Genomic DNA, 18725 nt, shown 5'->3' with positions numbered 1-18725 from the left:
CACCCTGAGGATTCCGGGGTTTTCCAGGCATCTCAGCAAGCCACTAGCAGCCATCCCCTCTCCTTCCCTTCCCTCAAGGCCTAGGAAGTCATCACAGTGGGTTAAGGACCATAAGGACTGGGAACCCCAGGGCTGGGCAAGCCCCAGATGCACCCCCCTCCAGGCACCTTTCGGACAGGAGGGACCAAGGACTCTTGGGTCACCTGGAGGCCTACAATTGCCCCATCAATGCTGGGTGGAGCCGGCTCGCAAGCCACCGAGCTTGCCCAGCGTTCCTGGGGCACCCATCCTGAGGCTCCAGGGACCTGGCAGTGACCAAGAGGCTAACCTGGCCCCGGGGCCCCTGAGTCTCCACCTCCCCCACTCTCCCAGGGAGGCGGAGCCCGCTTGGGGTTAAAGGGAACAGAAAAGTAACTCTCCCTGCATTAAAAAAAAAGTAACATAAACCCCTGATAAACGCAAAGAACGTTTCCCTTCCTTTCTGCTCCTTCTCATTTTTTTTTTTTTGCTTTAATATTATCTTGGTTCCCTTGTATGTTTTCATTTAAATTGGTTTTTATTAAATGTTAAAATAATGGTACATGGGAAATCATGCATTTTCATTTAGATTTATTTTCTATTTTAAATTTTTATCCTCTCTTGCTTTTTTTTAAAGTTTGTTTTTCCTTCCCTCGTTTATATTTTTGCACATTTATTGTTTTGCCTCTTTGTTCCTCTTATATGTTGTTCTTTTTTTTTTTTTAATTTACTTGTTATGTTTTTTTTTTTTTTTTTTTTTTTTTTTTTTTTTTTTTTGCTTGCCTTTTGGAAGGTTTGTCCCCCCTGGTATGGTTTGGTGTCCCCCCCCACCCTTCACCCCCGGGCCCATCCCGCGGGCCGCGCCCCTCCTCCCGGCTTTGGGCGGCGCTGGCGAGGCCCCCGTGGGCTTCATACGGGGGTGGTCCTGCGGTTGGCTGTGTTGGAGTGGAGAGAGTCTTTGTTCTCCTTCTGGATACAGTTGTGAACTTGGAGGAAGCTGTTATCCCTGTCGGAGTTGTAGGTGGCGGTGGGCGTGGTGGCGGCCTTCAGGGGGTCCCTGCTGAGGGTGTACATGGAGATCTCCGTGGACGGCAAGGTGTTGAAGCCCTTGATGCCCACGGGGGAGGCGTCCCTGGAGTGTGAGGGCTCGGTGGAGCGCGAGCTGGAGCGGCTGCGGCGCTGGTAGCGGTAGCGGTAACTGGGGATGCGGGTGATGGCGGAGGCCTGGAGGTAGTCCGTGGCGCGGGCTGTGGCCCGCAGCTGTTTGTGCCGGTCGATAAACATGTGCACGGCCAGCACCCCGACCATCTCGGCGATGATGAAGGACAGGGCCCCGAAGTAGAAGGACCAGCCGTAGGAGTAACTATTCTTTTTGGAGTCGCTCTTGGAGGGGTCTCCGGCATTGGCAGATATGTACACTATAATGCCAATGATGTTACTCAGACCTGCGGGCGGGACGGGCGTGGAGGGGAGGCAGGGTGGAGGGGAAAGCAGAAGTAATGACGGTTAGTATCCAAGCAGGATGCCAGGCCCTGGGCAGGATGGCGGGAGGCGGACACCTGGATGTGCTTTCCCTGGTCCAGAGTTTTTGTGGAGAATGGATGGGCTGATATAGTGGGAAGTTGCAAGCATCACCTTACTGTCCTATCATTCTGTTTGGAGAGAGCCAGAAAGGGAAGAGCTGAAGGAATCACAGATATGGCAAGAAGGGAGAGAACAGCAGGACATTCTACAATATACTGAGTAATGATATTACTTATTGAGCATTTACTACCTGCTTTCACAGCTGAGTGCTTTGCAAAGGGTTTGCAGATGAGAAAACAGATTGCAGAGAGGTTAAGCAAGTTGCTTAAGGCTGCACTGGGATTTGAAGCTGTTGTAGCAGGGTGTTAGGGCTTCCCCGGTGGCTCAGTTTTAAAGAATCTGCCTGCCAATGCCTGCCACTGCAGTTCAATCACTGGGTCAGGAAGATCCTTTGGAGAAGGAAATGGCAACCCACTCCAGTATTCTTGCCTGGAAAATCCCATGGACAGAGGAGCCTGATGGGCTACAGTCCATGGGGTATGAAAGAGTCGGACACAACTTAGAGTCTAAATAAGAAGCACAAGCAAGGGGTTAAGTCTGGCTCCTGGAGCCACACTGCCTATATGCAAAGCCTTTGGCAAGGTAACCATCATCTAAGTTTCCATATCTGTGAAGTAGATATAATAATAGGGCTTACTTCTTTTAGGTTGGGAGAAGATGAATACATAGGAATACGTATGAGTTACTACTACATGTGAGTTAATACACATGAAAGCTGTTAAGAGTCTTCATGTAGTAAGTGCTGCTTAAACGTTAGTTGTTCTTATTAAATGGCTCATGCTACCACCCATGTTCTTCTGGCATCTGAAGCCAGTGTGACTTGTCACGTAGCTGTACTGAGAAATGTGGTTTTGAGTGCCTGCCTGCTCCCACCTGGGTAGGACAGGGAGGGAAGAGGGTGATGAGGACAGACCCAGCATCCTGAGAGGGTCTTGGGAGTGGGGTCTTCTTTCAGGAGGTGGGGGAAAGGTGAGTCACTGGGCTAAAGGTCGGGGTGTGGGGACAATCCCGGTGGACTCAGTGGAGGGCTCAGGCCTGGCTATGGCACAGGAGCCCAGCACAGCCTGCCTTCTGTGCGACTTGGCCTGTTGGAAGGTCCAGAAATCCCTCTCCTCTCTCCCCTCCTTTCTTTGCCAGGCCCCTCCAGTCACCAGGCCCCCCAACCTCAGCCTCCTCCCTGTTGGTGGGCCTAGCCTCGGGCCCCCTGGTGCAGCAGCTCTTACCTGCAGACACGAAGAAGATGCCGGCACTCAGAATGATGTTGTGTCGAGTCTTATAGAACTCGCTGGCTGCAATGCAGAGTCCGCCCATGAAGAGCAGAATCACACTCAGGATCGGGAAGATGCTCGAGGCCCTCACAGCCCCTGGAGAACACAGTGGGTGGGGAGAGAGAATGCCATGGCTGTGAGATGAGGCGTGGTGTGCCAGAGGGAGGAGAGGGAGGAGCTCACAGGGGCGGGGGCTGGGTGAGTTTTATGGACGCAGGACCAGAGTGGAGGTTGCTTAGCAATACTAGGGAGGGAGAGGGAGCACGCCACCGCTCAATTCACAGGGGCTCCCCGCTTCTGCAAGGATGAAACCCCAGCACTTCATGAGACTCACATGGCCCTGTGAGACCTGGTCTCTCCCCAGCCCCACCTTCCCTCCTGTCCAGCCACAACAAACTTCCCATGACATATTATTGCATGTTTCTGACTTTTGCCATACTGAGCTTTCTTCCTAGAATGTCTTTCTTGCTCTTTTTCACTCAGCCAACTTCTATTCATCCATCAAAACCCAGCTCAAAGTCCCCTCCTCCATGACGCCTTTCCTGATTTCTTTAGGCAAACTTATTAGCTTTCTCCTCTGCACTTTGGGGCACTTGGGGCACAGAGAAAGGCGGTGTGTTATAGTGGTTAGAGCTGGGTGGTTGGACTCTGCCTTTAGCATTTATTAGCTGTATAAGTTTGGGTAAGTCATCTCATTTCTTCATGCCTCAATTTCCTCACCTGTAAAATTGGCATGGTGATAGTTCCTGCCTCTTAACATTATTGTGAGGATTAAATGAGTTAATTCTGATAATGTACTTAAGATAGGTCTCTGAAGCCATATAGTAAACATTTGCTCAGGTAGTTATTATAGTAAATAGTTGTTTATATATATGCATCCACCATAGGTCATGGGATCCCATGAGAGAGAGGATTGTAGCTGTTTTTTTTTTTTTTTTTTTTTTTTAGTTCTCTCTCTTCATTTGTTCTGTCCTCAACACCTAATTCAAAGCCAGAGATACAGAAAGCCCCCGATACAAGCTTGCCTTGTGAATCAATGTGGAGAGGTGGTCCAGAAAGAGGAAGAAACTGACACATTGCAAAGAAAACAGAAGAGAATAAAAGCAAAAAGCAAATTAAAAAAACCTCTCAAGACAAGTTAAGAAGGAAGGATGAACAAACAGGCAGGAGAAAAAAAGAATATTTTAATGAACATTTTACCCTAGCATGGAGGAGAATGAGAGAGAGGCACAGATGGCTGGGGCGGGGGAGGGGAGGTGGTTGGGGGTACATGAGGGGGGCTGTGTCTGAAAGATGCCCCAGAAGCATGGAGTCTTTGGCAGTGTGTCTGGAAAGTAAAATATTTTTTTCTATCCAGATTCAAATAGGCAGAGAGTGACCTGAGGATCTCCGACCCCATGTCCTGGCCTGTGTGGACCAGGCAGGAGGCAGAGGTATCTGGTGGCTAGTATAAGGAAAAGGATGTCTTCCTGACACGTTGGGGTGGCTTGAATGGCAACCTAGGAAGGTAAATCCTTTTAGACTGAGAACCCTTTGGCTCGGCCCGGAGGGTGGTAGGGGGTGTATGCTTTGGAGGGGAAGTGCCTGCCCTACTGGCCCATCCCTGTTCCTTCTGGTGGCAGCATGACCACAAAGGATCTGTGAAGAAGAGAATTTTTCTATAGAACTTGAGGAATTTTTCTAAGAAAAAGTTTTAGGCCATTTACTGTGACATGTGATGTAAAACCCTTCTTTCCCTGGTGGATCTTCAGTTTACATTGCTCGTGATGCTCTTGAATGAGTGGATTATTTTGGGGGGACTTGAAGAAGGGTGGAGTTCTGTATTGCAAGTTGGGGGCACCTGAGCTGCTCATTTTGAAACAGGGGTAAGAGGGTGATGGGCAGCTGAGTTACTCTGCAGTCTAGTAGCCCTCTCCCCCGGTGGGCAAGGACTGGGCTGCCTCCTCTCCAAACCTGAGTGGATGCTTTCTTCCTGCAGATGTTTTCTGAGATGATATCTCTATCCCCAATTGGATTGACACCCCCCACCCCCACCATACAGGAACACATGCCCAGATGCGCCCATTCACAGCTACCTGGAGGCTCATCTCCATAAGTACATGAGGATGGCAAGAGCGTTTCGAAGACCCAGCTCACAAGAGATAGGATGGATTAAACAAACACACCGCGTTGGGTCTGACATACATGGTACAATTTAATCCTCATAATACCTTTGCAGGGTGTATTTTTTGCCCCAATTTATAGATGAGAAAACTGAGTTTCAGAGAGGTGATGTAGCTTGCTCAAAACCACCCAGTTAGTAAGTCAGGATTCAAGCCCAGATCAGTCCAACTTTTGGATACCCTGGATTCTTCCTCTGGGGTTTTTAAAGAGCCCAGGAAGCATCTTGCAGGATCCAGAGACCTGGGTTCTGCTCCCAGCTCTGCCCTTCCTTGCTCTGTGGCTGAGGCAGGTACCTTGCCCCCTCTGGTTTCCCCATGTTTAACATGGTGTGGACCATTAGATGATTTCTAATACTTTTCCTTCTCTGTGTGGCTATGATTTCTGACCAGCTGGAAACAGGGACAACAGTATAAAGAAAGATAGAGAGGCTGGGGTGACTTCCAAAGGGCAGCAGCGGCTGCTCAGATGAGCAGCGGGGAGGAAGGTCTCTGGCCTTTTCCCTGCAAGGAAGCAGGTTCTTCCTGCCCGCAGTGTGCTGCATTTGGCAGGCCAGGTCTGCATCCTCAGAGCTCACGCCTCACGGCAGCCCTGGGCCTGACGTTTCCGGTTCAGCCAGTCGGCTGTGGGAGCCTGGATGCCCCAACTCAACTTTCCTGGCAGCAGAGAGAGCACCAGCTGCGGAGGGAGATGAGATGCTGTGTGTGTGTGCATGCATGTGCGTGCACACGCGCGCGTGTGTGTGTGTGTACTGGGTTGGGGGAGTGGGCAGGCTGGAGGGAGACATTTGCTGTGTTGCAGCCAACGTGGAGAAAACAGGATCACTTCACAAGGTAACAAAGCAGCAAGCAGGCAACAAACAGAAGCCTCTTTACTCCAGCAGAGCCAACTCAGACACCAGCTTCCCTTGGAAGAGGCCTCTTTACCCAGAAAAAAGGTGATAGGGGCAGCTGGGAAACAGTACCAGCCTAGGAAGACTGAAGTCCTCAGGACCCAGATCCAGGTTGGCAGAAAGCCGGTTTCGAGCTGGCAGGGACCCCCACACTGAAACAGTCTTCTGAAGGAGGTCATTCTGGCTGGGCAATGTCACAGAGGAATTTTGGAGTTAGCCACACCTAAGTTCAGAGCCTGGCTTTGCCACTTAGTAACTGTAATCTTGGGCAAGGATCTTACCTCTCTAGAGTCTCAGTTTCCTTGTCCTGTAAATGGGACAGGAAATCTCCTGTTCATAGGAACATGTAAGGCCTTGCTGCTCAAATGGTAGTCAAGTACCAGCAATGAGGGCATCATGAAAGGAGCTTAGCAGAAATGCAGATTCTCAGGCCCCGCCCCATCTAGTTCAATTGTACTGAATTAAAGTCTGCATTTTGGATAAACAACAGGGTCCTACTGTAGAGCACAGGGATCTATATCTGATACCCTGTGATAAACCATAATGGAAAAGAATATGGGGAATTTTCTGGTTCTCTAGAGGTTAAGACTCAAGTGCCCTCACTGCCAGGGCCCAGGTTTGATCCCTGATTGTCAGACTAAGATCCCATAAGCTGTACAGCATGGCCGAAAAAGAGAAAAGAACATGAAAAAGCGTATATATGTATATATATAAAACTGAGTCACTTTGCTGTACAGAAATTAAGTGTTGTAAGTAAACTATACTTCAATAAAAATACATAAAAGAATTCACATTTTAAAAATATCTTTGTAACAAGACTAGTATGTGTCTGAATGTTTGAGACAGGCTATTGCAAGGACTAAATTGGATAATAACTGTTTTGTTTCTGATACTAGGAGGGCAGTAAAGGGTAGCGATTTTTGTTGTTTTTAATGTCCTTTTTCTTTCATGCCAGACACAGTTTCCTTATGAATTATCCTGACTTCCTAGTAACCTATATTACTGTATTAATAGCAATAGCATTGCTCAGTTCAGTTCAGTCGTTCAGTCGTGTCTGACTCTTTGCGACCCCATGAACCGCAGCACACCAGGCCTCCTGTCCATCACCAACTCCCAGAGTCTGCCCAGACGCATGTCCATCGAGTCGGTGATGCCATCCAACCATCTTATCCTCTGTCGTTCCCTTCTCCTCCTGCCCTCAATCTTTCCCAGCGTCAGGGTCTTTTCAAATGAGTCAGCTCTTTGCATCAGGTGGCCAAAATATTGGCGTTTCAGCTTCAACATCAGTCCTTCCAATGAATGTTCAGGACTGACCTCCTTTAGGATGGACTGGTTGGATCTCCGTGCAGTCCAAGGGACTCTCAAGAGTCTTCTCCAACACCACAGTTCAAAAGCATCAATTCTTCAGCACTGAGCCTTCTTCACAGTCCAACTCTCACATCCATACATGACTACTGGAAAAACCATAGCCTTGATTGGACAGACCTTTGTTGGCAAAGTAACGTTTCTGCTTTTTAATATGCTGTCTAGATTGGTCATAACTTTCCTTCCAAGGAGTAAGCATCTTTTAATTTCACGGCTGCAATCACCATTTGCAGCAATCTTAGAGCCCAGAAAAATAGTCAGCCACTGTTTCCACTATTTCCCCATCTATTTGCCATGAAGTGATGAGACCAGATGCCATGATCTTCGTTTTCTGAATGTTGAGCTTTAAGCCAACTTTTTCACTCTCCTCTTTCACTTTCATCAAGAGGCTTTTTAGTTCCTCTTCACTTTCTGCCATAAGGGTGGTATCATCTGCATATCTGAGGTTATTGATGTTTCTCCCAGCAATCTTGATTCCAGCTTGTGCTTCTGCCAGCCCAGCGTTTCTCATGATGTACTCTGCATATAAGTTAAATAAGCAGGGTGACAATATACAGCCTTGACGTACTCCTTTCCCTATTTGGAACCAGTCTGTTGTTCCATGTCTAGTTCTAACTGTTGCTTCCTGACCTGCCTACAGGTTTCTCAAGAGGCAGGTCAAGTGGTCTGGTATTCCCATCTCTTTCAGAATTTTCCACAGTTTATTGTGATCCACACAGTCAAAGGCTTTGGCATAGTCAATAAAGCAGAAATAGATGTTTTTCTGGAATTCTCTTGCTTTTTCGATGATCCAGCAGATGTTGGCAATTTGATCTCTGGTTCCTCTGCCTTTTCTAAAACCAGCTTGAACATCTGGAAGTTCACAGTTCACATATTGCTGAAGCCTGGCTTGGAGAATTTTGAGCATTACTTTACTAGTGTGTGAGATGAGTGCAATTGTGTGCATTGGCTGCGACAGCGCACGAGCGTGGCAGCTGCAAAGGCACACTAGCACGGCTGAGAGGAGCTATCCTGGGCCCGAGGTCAGGGGCAGCTGCCGAGAGGAGCTGACCGCATCAGAGGTAAGGAGCAGAGGCTGTGCTTTGCTGGAGTAGCCGTGAAGGGAGAGCTCACGTCCAAGGTAAGGGAAACCCAAGTAAGACGGTAGGTGTTGCAAGAGGGCATCAGAGGGCAGACACACTGAAACCATAATCACAGAAAACTAGTCAATCTAATCACACTAGGACCACAGCCTGGTCTAATTCAATGAAACTAAGCCACGCCCTGTGGGGCCACCCAAGATGGGCAGGTCATGGTGGAGAGGTCTGACAGCATGTGGTCCACTGGAGAAGGGAATGGCAAACCACTTCAGTATTCTTGCCTTGAGAACCCCATGAACAGTATGAAAAGGTAAAATGATAAGATACTGAAAGAGGAACTCCCCAGGTCGGTAGGTGCCCAATATGCTACTGGAGATCAGTCGAGAAATAACTCCAGAAAGAATGAAGGGATGGAGCCAAAGCAAAAACAACACCCAGTTGTGAATGGGACTGGTGATGGAAGCAGGGTTCGATGCTGTAAAGAGCAATATTGCATAGGAACCTGGAATGTCAGGTCCATGAATCAAGGCAAACTGGAAGTGGTCAAACAGGAGATGGCAAGAATGAACATCGACATTCTAGGAATCAGTGAACTAAGATGGACTGGAATGGGTGAATTTAACTCAGATGACCGTTATATCTATTACTGTGGGCAGGAATCCCTTAGAAGAAATGGAGTAGCCATCATAGTCAACAAATGAGTCTGAAATGCAGTACTTGGCTGCAATCTCAAAAACAACAGAATGATCTCTGTTCGTTTCCAAGGCAAACCATTCAATATCATGGTAATCCAAGTCTATGCTCTGACCAGTAATGCTGAAGAAGCTGAAGTTGTACAGTTCTACAAAGACCTTCAAGACCTTCTAGAACTAATACCCCCAAAAGATGTCCTTTTCATTATAGGGTACTGGAGTGCAAAAGTAGGAAGTCAAGAAACACCTGGAGTAACAGCCAAATTTGGCCTTGGAATGCGGAATGAAGCAGGGCAAAGACTAATAGAGTTCTGCCAAGAGAATGCACTGGTCATAGCAAACACCCTCTTCCAACAACACAAAAGAAAACTCTAAACATGGACATCACCAGATGGTTGACATCGAATTCAGATTGATTATATTCTTTGCAGCCAGAGATGGAGAAGCTCTGTACAGTCAGCAAAAACAAGACTGGGAGCTGACTGTGGCTAGGATCATGAACTCCTTATTGCCAAATTCAGACCAAAATTGAAGAAAGTGGAGAAAACCACTAGACCATTCAGGTATGACCTAAATCAAATCCCTTATTACTATATAGTGGAAGTGACAAATAGATTTAAGGGACTAGATCTGATAGACAGAGTGCCTGATGAACTATGGATGGAGGTACATGACATTGTACAGGAGACAGAAATCAAGACCATCCCCAAGAAAAAGTGCAAAAAAGCAAAATAGCTGTTTGAGGAGGCCTTACAAATAGCTGTGAAAAGAAGAGAAGTGAAAAGCAAAGGAGAAAAGGAAAGATATATCCGTTTGGATGCAGATTTCCAAAGAATAGCAAGAAGAGATAAAACCTTCCTCAGTGATCAATGCAAAGAAATAGAGGAAAACAATAGAATGGGAAAGACTAGAGATCTCTTCAAGAAAATTAGAGATACCAAGGGAACATTTCATGCAAAGATGGGCTCGATAAAGGACAGAAATGGTACGGACCTAACAGAAGCAGACGATATTAAGACGAGGTGGCAAGAATACACAGAAGAACTGTACAAAAAAGATCTTCACGATCCAGATAATGACGATGGTGTGATCACTCACCTAGATCCAGACATCCTGGAATGTGAAGTCAAGTGGGCCTTGGGAAACATCACTACGAACAAAGCTAGTGGAGGTGATGGAATTCCAGTTGAGCTATTTCAAATCCTGAAAGATGATGGTGTGAAAGTGCTGCACTCAATATGCCAGCAAATTTGGAAAACTCAGCAGTGGCCACAGGACTGGAAGAGGTCAGTTTTCATTCCAATCCCAAAGAAAGGCAATGCCAAAGAATAGCATTAGTATTAATGCTAAAACTTATCATGAGAGAAGAGAATATCTTATTTAGTCAATGCACAGGTATTTATTGATCTACAAGTAAGCGGATGAAACTGCACAACACCATTTTTGGGGTTCTTCCTACATGCCAGGCCCTACTAAGTACCTCCCATGGGTGAACCCACTTAAACCTTCTACCAACCCCATGAAGGTATGAGTCTTGGTTGCATATTATAAATAATCTCCAGGAATTGGCAACATGTTTCGGTAAAGGGACACATAGTCAAGGTTTCTGGCTTTGCAGCCATAAAGTCCCTGTTGCAACTACTCAACTCTGCCCTTGTAGCATGAGAATAGCCATCAGGAACATGTGAATCAATGAGTGTGGCTGTGTTCCAATAAAACTTTACTTAGAAAAACGGTGGGCCAGATTTGGTCTGCCTATTACAATGTGGCCTGAGAACATAGTGACCTGTACTAGGGAAAAGCTGTGTGGTCCAGAGTGGAGGGATGTTTTTCTTTTGACTATGTGGCCATCACCATGCTTGGTTCCAGGCTGGGCATAGGTTTATGGGTGGAAAATCAGGCCTGGTCCATGTCTTCATTGAGTTTAAGTTCTCTTGAACGACATATGGCACAGATGAACATGTAATTAACAATTCAGATGAAGTGCTATGCAAGAAAATTACCCATATGGTACCATGAGGGCAAGTAGTAGGATAACGTACTGCAAGGAGATCAAACCAGTCAATCCTCAAGGAAATTGGCCCTTCATTTGGAAGGGCTGATGCTGAAGCTGAAACTCCAATATTTTGGCCACCTGATGTGAAGAACTGACTCCTTGGAAAAGACCCTGATGCTGGGAAAGATTGAAGGCAGGAGGAGAAGGGGACAACAGAGGATGAGATGGTTGGATGGCATCACTGACTCAATGGACAAGAGTTTGAGCAAGCTCTGGGAGTTGGTGATGGACAGGGAAGCCTGGTGTGTAGCAGTCCATGGGGTTGCAGAGAGTCGGACACGACTGAGCTGAACTGAGTGTCACCTGCAGATGGCTGATGCTGACTGAAGGATCAGTGTGTGCTGGGGACACACACACTGTGGACCTGTGTGAACCTTTAGTTCTCATTTACAACTCCATAATTACTCCCATCACACACAGACTAAAACTGAGGCACAGAGAGATTAAGCCTTTTGTTCAAGCCCATGCAGGGAGGAAATGGAGGAGCTGGGTTTGTGAACCTAGGGAGTCTGACTCTAGGCTGTGCACCAAACCACTGCACCCCTGGCTGTCAGAGCACCCTTATAGCTGACATGGGCGTTGGAGAGGGCTTTCCTGAGATCGATGGACAAAGGGAAGCTAAGTGGGCAGAATAGAGGCAGGGCATTCTAGGGAGAGGATGCAACACAAGCAAGGGCTGGAAGACGCGTGGCTCGTCTGGGAACTTGAAAGGGCTGGTCACAGAGAGCTAGGGCAGGGCCTTGGGGAGCTCTAAGGGGGCTGAAGCAACCGGGCCCAGGCCACCCAGGGACTCACAGATAGCCTTTAAAGGTCTTAAAGCTAGCAGGGCTGTCACAGTCTGATTTGGATTTTAATTAAAATATATATATATATTTTTTTGGCTACACCCAGGGCATGTGGGATCCTACTTCCCCAACCAGAGATTGAACCCGTGCCCCCAGCATTGGGAGCGCAGAGTCTTAATCACTGGACCACTAGGGAAGTCCTGATTTGCATTTTCAGAAGCAAATGATTTAAGAAGGGTCTAGGGTTGCTGTAGGGCACCAGGAGGAGGACTGTTGCTCACCACATAAGTGATGGTGGTGCTTGGACCAGAGCAGATACAAAGAGTCTAGCAGAGGAGGGTGCATTTGAAGGGTGTTCAGGAGGTGAAGTAAAGCGTTGTGATGAATGGATATGTGTGGAGAAAAGGGTGGTGGTAAGGATAACTTGTGGGTCTCGGGTTTGCTGGCTGGTTGGATAAAACCACTGATGGGGCTTGGAGAGGATCAAGAGGTAAGGAAGAAAATCAAGGTTTGTTTGGGACACATGAAGGCTGAGGTGCTCTGGGGACATGCATGGTGGGCATGGAGTGGGAGGTGGATGTGTAAGACTAGGGCACAGAGGCTCAGTGCAGGCTGAAGCTGCAAGTGGGGAGTCAGACTCAGAGGTGAGCACAGCAGAGCCTGAGCATGGAAGAGTAGGGGGTTTACCTAGAGGCTTGGGGAGACCCCATATTTAGTGACTGGTTTGGGAAGACCTTGTGCCAATCTCCTGGTGTTGCTGAGGCCTCTACTTCCTTGTCTGTACAATGGGACTGAAAACTGGAAATCTGTCTACCCTATAGGGTGCCTGCTAAGTCACTTCAGTAATGTCTGCCTCTGCGTGACCCTATGGACTGTAGCCCACCAGGCTCCGTCTATGGAATTTTCCAGGCAAGAATACTGGGTGGGTTGCCATTTCCTCCTCCAGGGGATTTTCCCAACCCAGGGATTGAACCCTCCTCTCTTACATCTCCTGCAGTGACAGGTGGGTTCTTTACCACTAGCACCACCTGGGAAGCCCCACCTTACAGGGTGACAGTAATTAAATTGGAAGAAGACTGTGGAAGCTTTTGAAAATACAGAGCCTTGGGTAAACTAGGAACAGTGTATTATTGTTTTCTATGCTGGTGATGGAAATGAGGAGTGTCATAAGCACCCAGAAGGGAATATCATCAGCCTTTCGGAGCGGGTAGGCTCAGCCATAAATCCCTCACTCACTCTTTCTTTGGCCACGTTCTGTAGACAGATCATCTCCAATCCAGTGCTCTGTGGGCCCGGCACCCATGGTGTCCTGCTGTGGTGGGCACAGCTGGAGGACACATAGATGGCTGCACTCGGGGATCCTGCTTCCACACTCAGTCTGGCAGGGGAGGAGGGGAGTGGTGTGTAGGGTGGAGGGAGGTGGGCAGACCTCTGCCTAGTGCCCACTCTTTGCCTGGCTTGTCCTGAGGCCTGATTGTGGGCTTTCCCTTCTCTGGGTCTCAGGTCTGGCTCTGAGTAGGTGGGACCAGATGACTTGTAAGGTTTCATCCATCCCTGGTGGACCTGTGCCCTGCAGACCTCCATCAGGGACCACTCAGCCAGGCTGGCCGGGTGCTGCTCGTGCCTTTCATCAAAATAGTCATCATGATCAGGTATAGGGGAAGCCGGGGCTCCTTATTTTCTTGGCATGGTGTTAAACTCTTTATGCCTGTTATTCCCTTTGGAATTTGATGTGTTCTAACAGCACAAAGATGTGCTGAGTTGGGCGGAGCTTCTGGGCTCTGGGGCATCTCTCGGCCTCTCCTCCTGCACACTGAGCTGGATGAGGAGCCAGTGACTGTGAAAGGGAATCAGCTGCTGTAGATGCAGGTGAGAGTGAGCGTGAGAGAGTGAGTGTGTGAGGAAGAGTGACAGGAGAGAGGAGGAGCGGAGGGAAGAGGCAGGGGGACGGAGGGATGCAGGGAAAGCCACTCAGAGCGGTGGCTAGGGGCGTGGGCTCCTGCTGTGGGCTGCTTGGGGTCCCATCCTGCACTCCCCTGGCCTCCCACTGGCGGTGTGGCCTCTGTGTCTCACTTTTCTCATCTGTATAATGGAGACACCAACAGTGCCTACTTCTTCGGGTTGTTGTGAGATAAATGAGGGTAACTTATGGTGTCTCAGGCCAAGGGTTCCATGAAAGTTTGCTATATCTACTGACATAGGAAAGAGATTTCAGACCCCAGCGAGCTTCCTCTGGGAGGGCCACCTGTGCAGGTGCTGGAGGCTTTCTGAATTTCTGTGGTCTCTGGGGTCGGAGATGGGCTCAGGAGAGACGGCCTGAATGCATCCCATGTTGCCCCCACCCCACGAGGCTCAGTGGCCACCTCTGCTGCAGGACACACCCAGCTCCCAGGGCCACAATAAGGGGCAATGAGTCAACGCGTCTGAAGCTATGAGAACCGTGTCTGGTACCCACAAGCCCCAGGAAATGTTAGTTCTTACATGGCAAAGAGTATTATTGCTGTTTTTCACGGGCCTGGGGTTACCTAGACTGATGTTTATTAAAGTACAGGTCGTGGAGTCAGTGTGGTGAGAGTGGCATTGGGCACTTTAATAAACGAACCAGAACAGAACAGAAACTATCCCCGTGGGTGGAGGGCGTGAGGCGGAGGCGCTAATCATGAGGCATTTGCTCTGGCTGCCTGGATGTGAGTTAGTAGGGGCTCTAACTTAGATGTTCCCGACTGCAGGATGTGGTCATCACACCGCGGTGACCTCTGGAGGGGAAGTCCCGCATGACAATTTTGCTGAAAAGGGCTGCACTTCCTGGGCAGTAGACAAGAACATTTGGCCTGGATAACCAGGGAGGCAGGTGGTGTCCCAGGGCTTCCCAGGTGGCTCAGATGGTAAAGAATCTGCCTGCAATGCAGGAGACCCAGGTTCGATCCCTGGGTCGGGAAAATCCCCTGGAGGAGGAAATGGCAACCCACTCCAGTATTCTTGTCTGGAGAATCCCATGGACAGAGGAGTCTGGAGGGCTGCTATAGTCCATGGGGTGGCAAAAGAGTCACCTCACAGCTGAAGTGACTTAGCAGGCACCCTTTATGGTAGACAGAGTTCTGATTTTCAGTCCCATTTTACAGACAAGAAAGTGGAGAATCCCATGGACAAAGGAGACTGGTGGGCTATAGTCAATGGGGTCACAGAGAGTCAGACATGACTGAGTGACTGAACACGTGCAGGTGGCGTCCCAGGAACTGTGCTGGGCTGGGGCTGGCCACTGTCCCTCTCTGGGCCTCAGTGTCTTCCTCGTCTGTGAAATGGGCGCGTGGGGCTGGGTGGCCCTCGTGGCATGTCTGCTTTCAGCATTTCTGGAGATGGAAGGCTGCCTCCCTGAACTCTGAAGCTCTAGAGGGCAAGGAGAGGCAGTGGGCTTCCCTCAGCACTCCCCTGGGTTAGCCGGGGAGCCCAAACAAAGCACCACCCTAACCTTTGTCTCGTGGTATCCTCAGAATTGCCCCTCACCCCTACCTGGGACTGGTATACATTGAGGTTCAGAGAAGGTGAGTATCTGGCCCAAGGTCACAGAGCAGAGCTCATCTTAAATTCAGGCCCTTTCATTCCAAGTCCCAAGCTCAGGCCTTGACACCTGGTATCCCCCACAACCACGTGCCCCCACCCCCTGCCCCCTGGTCCTCAGGGCCTGGTGGGACTGGCAGAGGGAGATGGAGAAGGGGGAACAGGGGAGAGTGCGGGCTTTTCTGAGGCTGGGATGGGTGGCTTTGGCTCAGCTGGAGCCCCTCCAGCCTCATTCTGGGAAGAGGAGGAATGTGCTAGGCGGCTCTAGGGAGGGTGGTTCCTTGTATATTCATTCAGCAAATCTCTCCCGGGCCTGACTGAGGACAGGCCCTGCACTGGGTGGGGTGGGGTGGTTGGGCGTGGGTGGGAGCAAACTCTATTTGCAGCTACTCCCTTCAGTGTCCTCAAGCTGTTTCAGCATCCAGTGGGAAAGAAGACTGTAACAGAGTGGTCACCTCCCTGCGACCCAGCCTCCTCCACATCTCCGGCCTCAGAAGGGCTGCACTGTCCACCATCTCCCAGACAGGACACCTAGACGTCGCCTGAGTCTTTTCTCTCTCACCTCCCCACTCTACCTTGATGCAAGATGCCAGTAATTCCTGCTGGCTCCAGAACTAGTCCGCCTTCTCATCCACCTCCCTCACTTCCTCCCTGATCTGAGCACCATGTATTTCAAGCCTAGGTCATGGCTGTCATCTCTTGCTGGTCTCCCTGTTCCTGCTGAGACCCCAGAGTCAGTTCTGCAGGAGAAGCGGAGCAGTGCCATTAGCCTGGACCTCAGTCCTTTCTGCTCAGAACCTTCTCGCGGTCTCATCTCAGAGTGAAGCTGAGGCCCCCAAGCCCTAGTCTGGCTTCCCATCCACAGCTCACACCCTCAGACTCATTATGTGGCCACCTCCCATCTCCTGGACACAACACACACACACACTCACACTCACACACACACACTCTCACACACCATGAAGAGACCCATGTGCACACAAGCAGACCCACACATACATACAGGCACTTATATTCAGACTGACAGACGCTCAGATGCACAGACACGCAGGCATCAAAAGACACAGCAGCCAGCACACGCTCATGCCCCTGGGCACAAGACACACACAGACACACCAACACACACTAAGAGTCATCGGAAGTCACACCCTGGCCACCACCACCTCTTCTTCACCAGCTTGAGGTAAGGAGCTTTGGCAAGAAGAGAGAAGGCTACTGTTTTAAGGACAACTGGACTATATGAGGATCTTTTACTTTTATCCAGTTTGTTTCACTTTTTCTCTTTCATATTCAGTGCCCCCATTTCATTGTGCTTTCCAATTTCTCCATCTCTTCTTTTTTTTCATGTTCTTTCTCAAGCCTTTATCAAGCATAGTAGAAAAACTTTTGTATACATATATATAAATATAATATATATATTTTAGAAAACTTATGAATTTTTGCCTAACTAAAAAATTTGACATTTTGATTCTACTTGTTTGACTTATGTATGAATAGAATGCTAGATTTCTAATTAAAAAATAGATATGTAACAAACAAAAAAGGTTTACTATATAGTACAGGGAACTATCGTTGATATTTTATAATAACCTATAATGGAAAATAATATAAAAAATAATATATGTGTATATAACTGAATCCCTTTGTTGTGCACCTGAAACATTGTTAGTCAACTAGACTTCAATAAAATATATATATATATATTTTTTTTTTTTTTAAAAGAAGAAGAGAGAGGGCTAAGGAGGTGCCACACAGCAGACCCAGCTGACAGCCCCATGGAGCTGCTTGGAAAAAACCGACTGGTTACCATGACTTTGTGGGTAAGTTAGTGATAGGTGGGCAGGGCCTGTATTAGCCACACCTTTGTGGGGCCCAGAAGTCCAGTGACTCAGGGTGATGACTGGGACCAGTTAAGGCTGTCCCTCCTTGAACTCTGTGGCTGTGGAGAAGCTGGGGACCCCGTTGAATCCCCACGGAGACTGGGCAGTAAGAGCATTCATTCATTCACTCATTCATTTGTCCCGTCAGATATTAATTCGGTGCTTTCCTTCTGCCCCATCCTTCAAGAGGCGTTGAACTTGCCTGAAGCTTGGTCTGCTGGCTTGAGAACAAGTGAGTCCCACTTTCTCTGCTCTGTGCCCCTGGCCAGTCATGCCCTCCTGGCATCCTCCGCCTCCCTCTCTGCTCCAGATCCTCCATCCAACTGGTGGATCAAGGATGGCAGGGGTTACCCAGGCTACCTCACTGGCCACCTGTCCTCAGCTCCTTCCCCGGGGCTCCTCCTCCACCTGGCCTCCGAACCTTGGGGTCCTGGGGCTCAGATCCTGCACCTCTTCTCTCTCTGCACCACTTTCTTGGTGCTGTCATCAAGTCTCATGGTGCTAAATATTGTACCCCTTCCAACCTCTCTCAGACTCCTGTCTCGGGCCAGGTCCCACCCTGTGAGTCTCAGACTCTATGTCACCTCCCCAAAGGGTCTGTGGGCCTCTTGTACTTATTGTGGCCGATACTGAGCATCCATCCTTCCCCATCCCAACCTGCTCCCTCCATGGGCACAAACCTTGGAGTCATCCTTTATCCTTTCCTGTCCCTGGAAATCCACGTGCAACCTTTCAGAAGCTCCTATATACAGACCCTTGGGAATATTTTCAGGCTCTGACCCCTTCCCACCTCCTTCACTGCCACCACCTGCATTCAAGCTGCTGTCATCTCTTGCCTGGATGATTGATCATAACAGGCTCCTTGCTTTTTGCTTGTTTCCTCCATCAGGGTGTAACTTTCATGAAGGCGCTGACTTTATTTTGTCCACACTTGAGTCCCCATACCATCTACAGTGCCTTATGCATAGTGATAGTGAATATCTCCTGAGTGAATGAATGGATGGATGAATGCTTCTAGAGTCCAAGTCTCTGCATTGGTGCCACCTTCTCTAGGGAACACTTCTGGAATGATGGCCTCCAGTCTGGGTTAGGCACCAGGCTTCCTCAGCACCCCGGATCACCTTCTTTCCCTGCTTGAGGGATCTAGGTTAGGTTCTTGGGCCTGTCAACTCAAGTGGTAGGTGAGCTGAAGGTTTAACAGACTAAAACAGGGCAGGGCGGGGTAAGTTGACTCAGGCCCCACCCACCTGAGTGCAGCCCTGCCCATCTCCCTGGACCAAAAACCCATCTTCAGGAGAGGCTCCTCCCACCTTCCTGGGCACCAGCTCTGCCCACCACACTAGGGCAGGCAATCTTTCTAGAAGGATGTCTTTTGTCTTCTAGTTTCT

At 48.9% G+C, this 18725-nt stretch overlaps 1 protein-coding gene across 1 annotated transcript in view; it reads right to left on the bottom strand.

The window, feature by feature from the left end:
- Positions 1 to 761: 761 nt before the first annotated feature.
- LOC120858571 (voltage-dependent calcium channel gamma-2 subunit) overlaps positions 762 to 18725 on the bottom strand; it is a 120362-nt gene continuing 102398 nt past the window's right edge. Inside the window, exons 3-4 of the mRNA XM_040234714.1 lie at positions 2826 to 2966; positions 762 to 1463 (exon numbers count right to left, since the gene is read on the bottom strand). Of these exons, the coding sequence (XP_040090648.1) occupies positions 928 to 1463; positions 2826 to 2966 (677 nt within the window). The 3' untranslated portion in view covers positions 762 to 927. The remainder of the gene's footprint in view (positions 1464 to 2825; positions 2967 to 18725) is intronic.

The sequence above is a fragment of the Oryx dammah genome, unplaced genomic scaffold (assembly GCF_014754425.2).
Source record: "Oryx dammah isolate SB20612 unplaced genomic scaffold, SCBI_Odam_1.1 HiC_scaffold_29, whole genome shotgun sequence".
Taxonomy (NCBI): Eukaryota; Metazoa; Chordata; class Mammalia; order Artiodactyla; family Bovidae; genus Oryx; species Oryx dammah.
The sequence above is the reverse complement of the archived record's forward strand: the minus strand, read 5'-3'. Positions and strand labels throughout refer to the sequence as shown.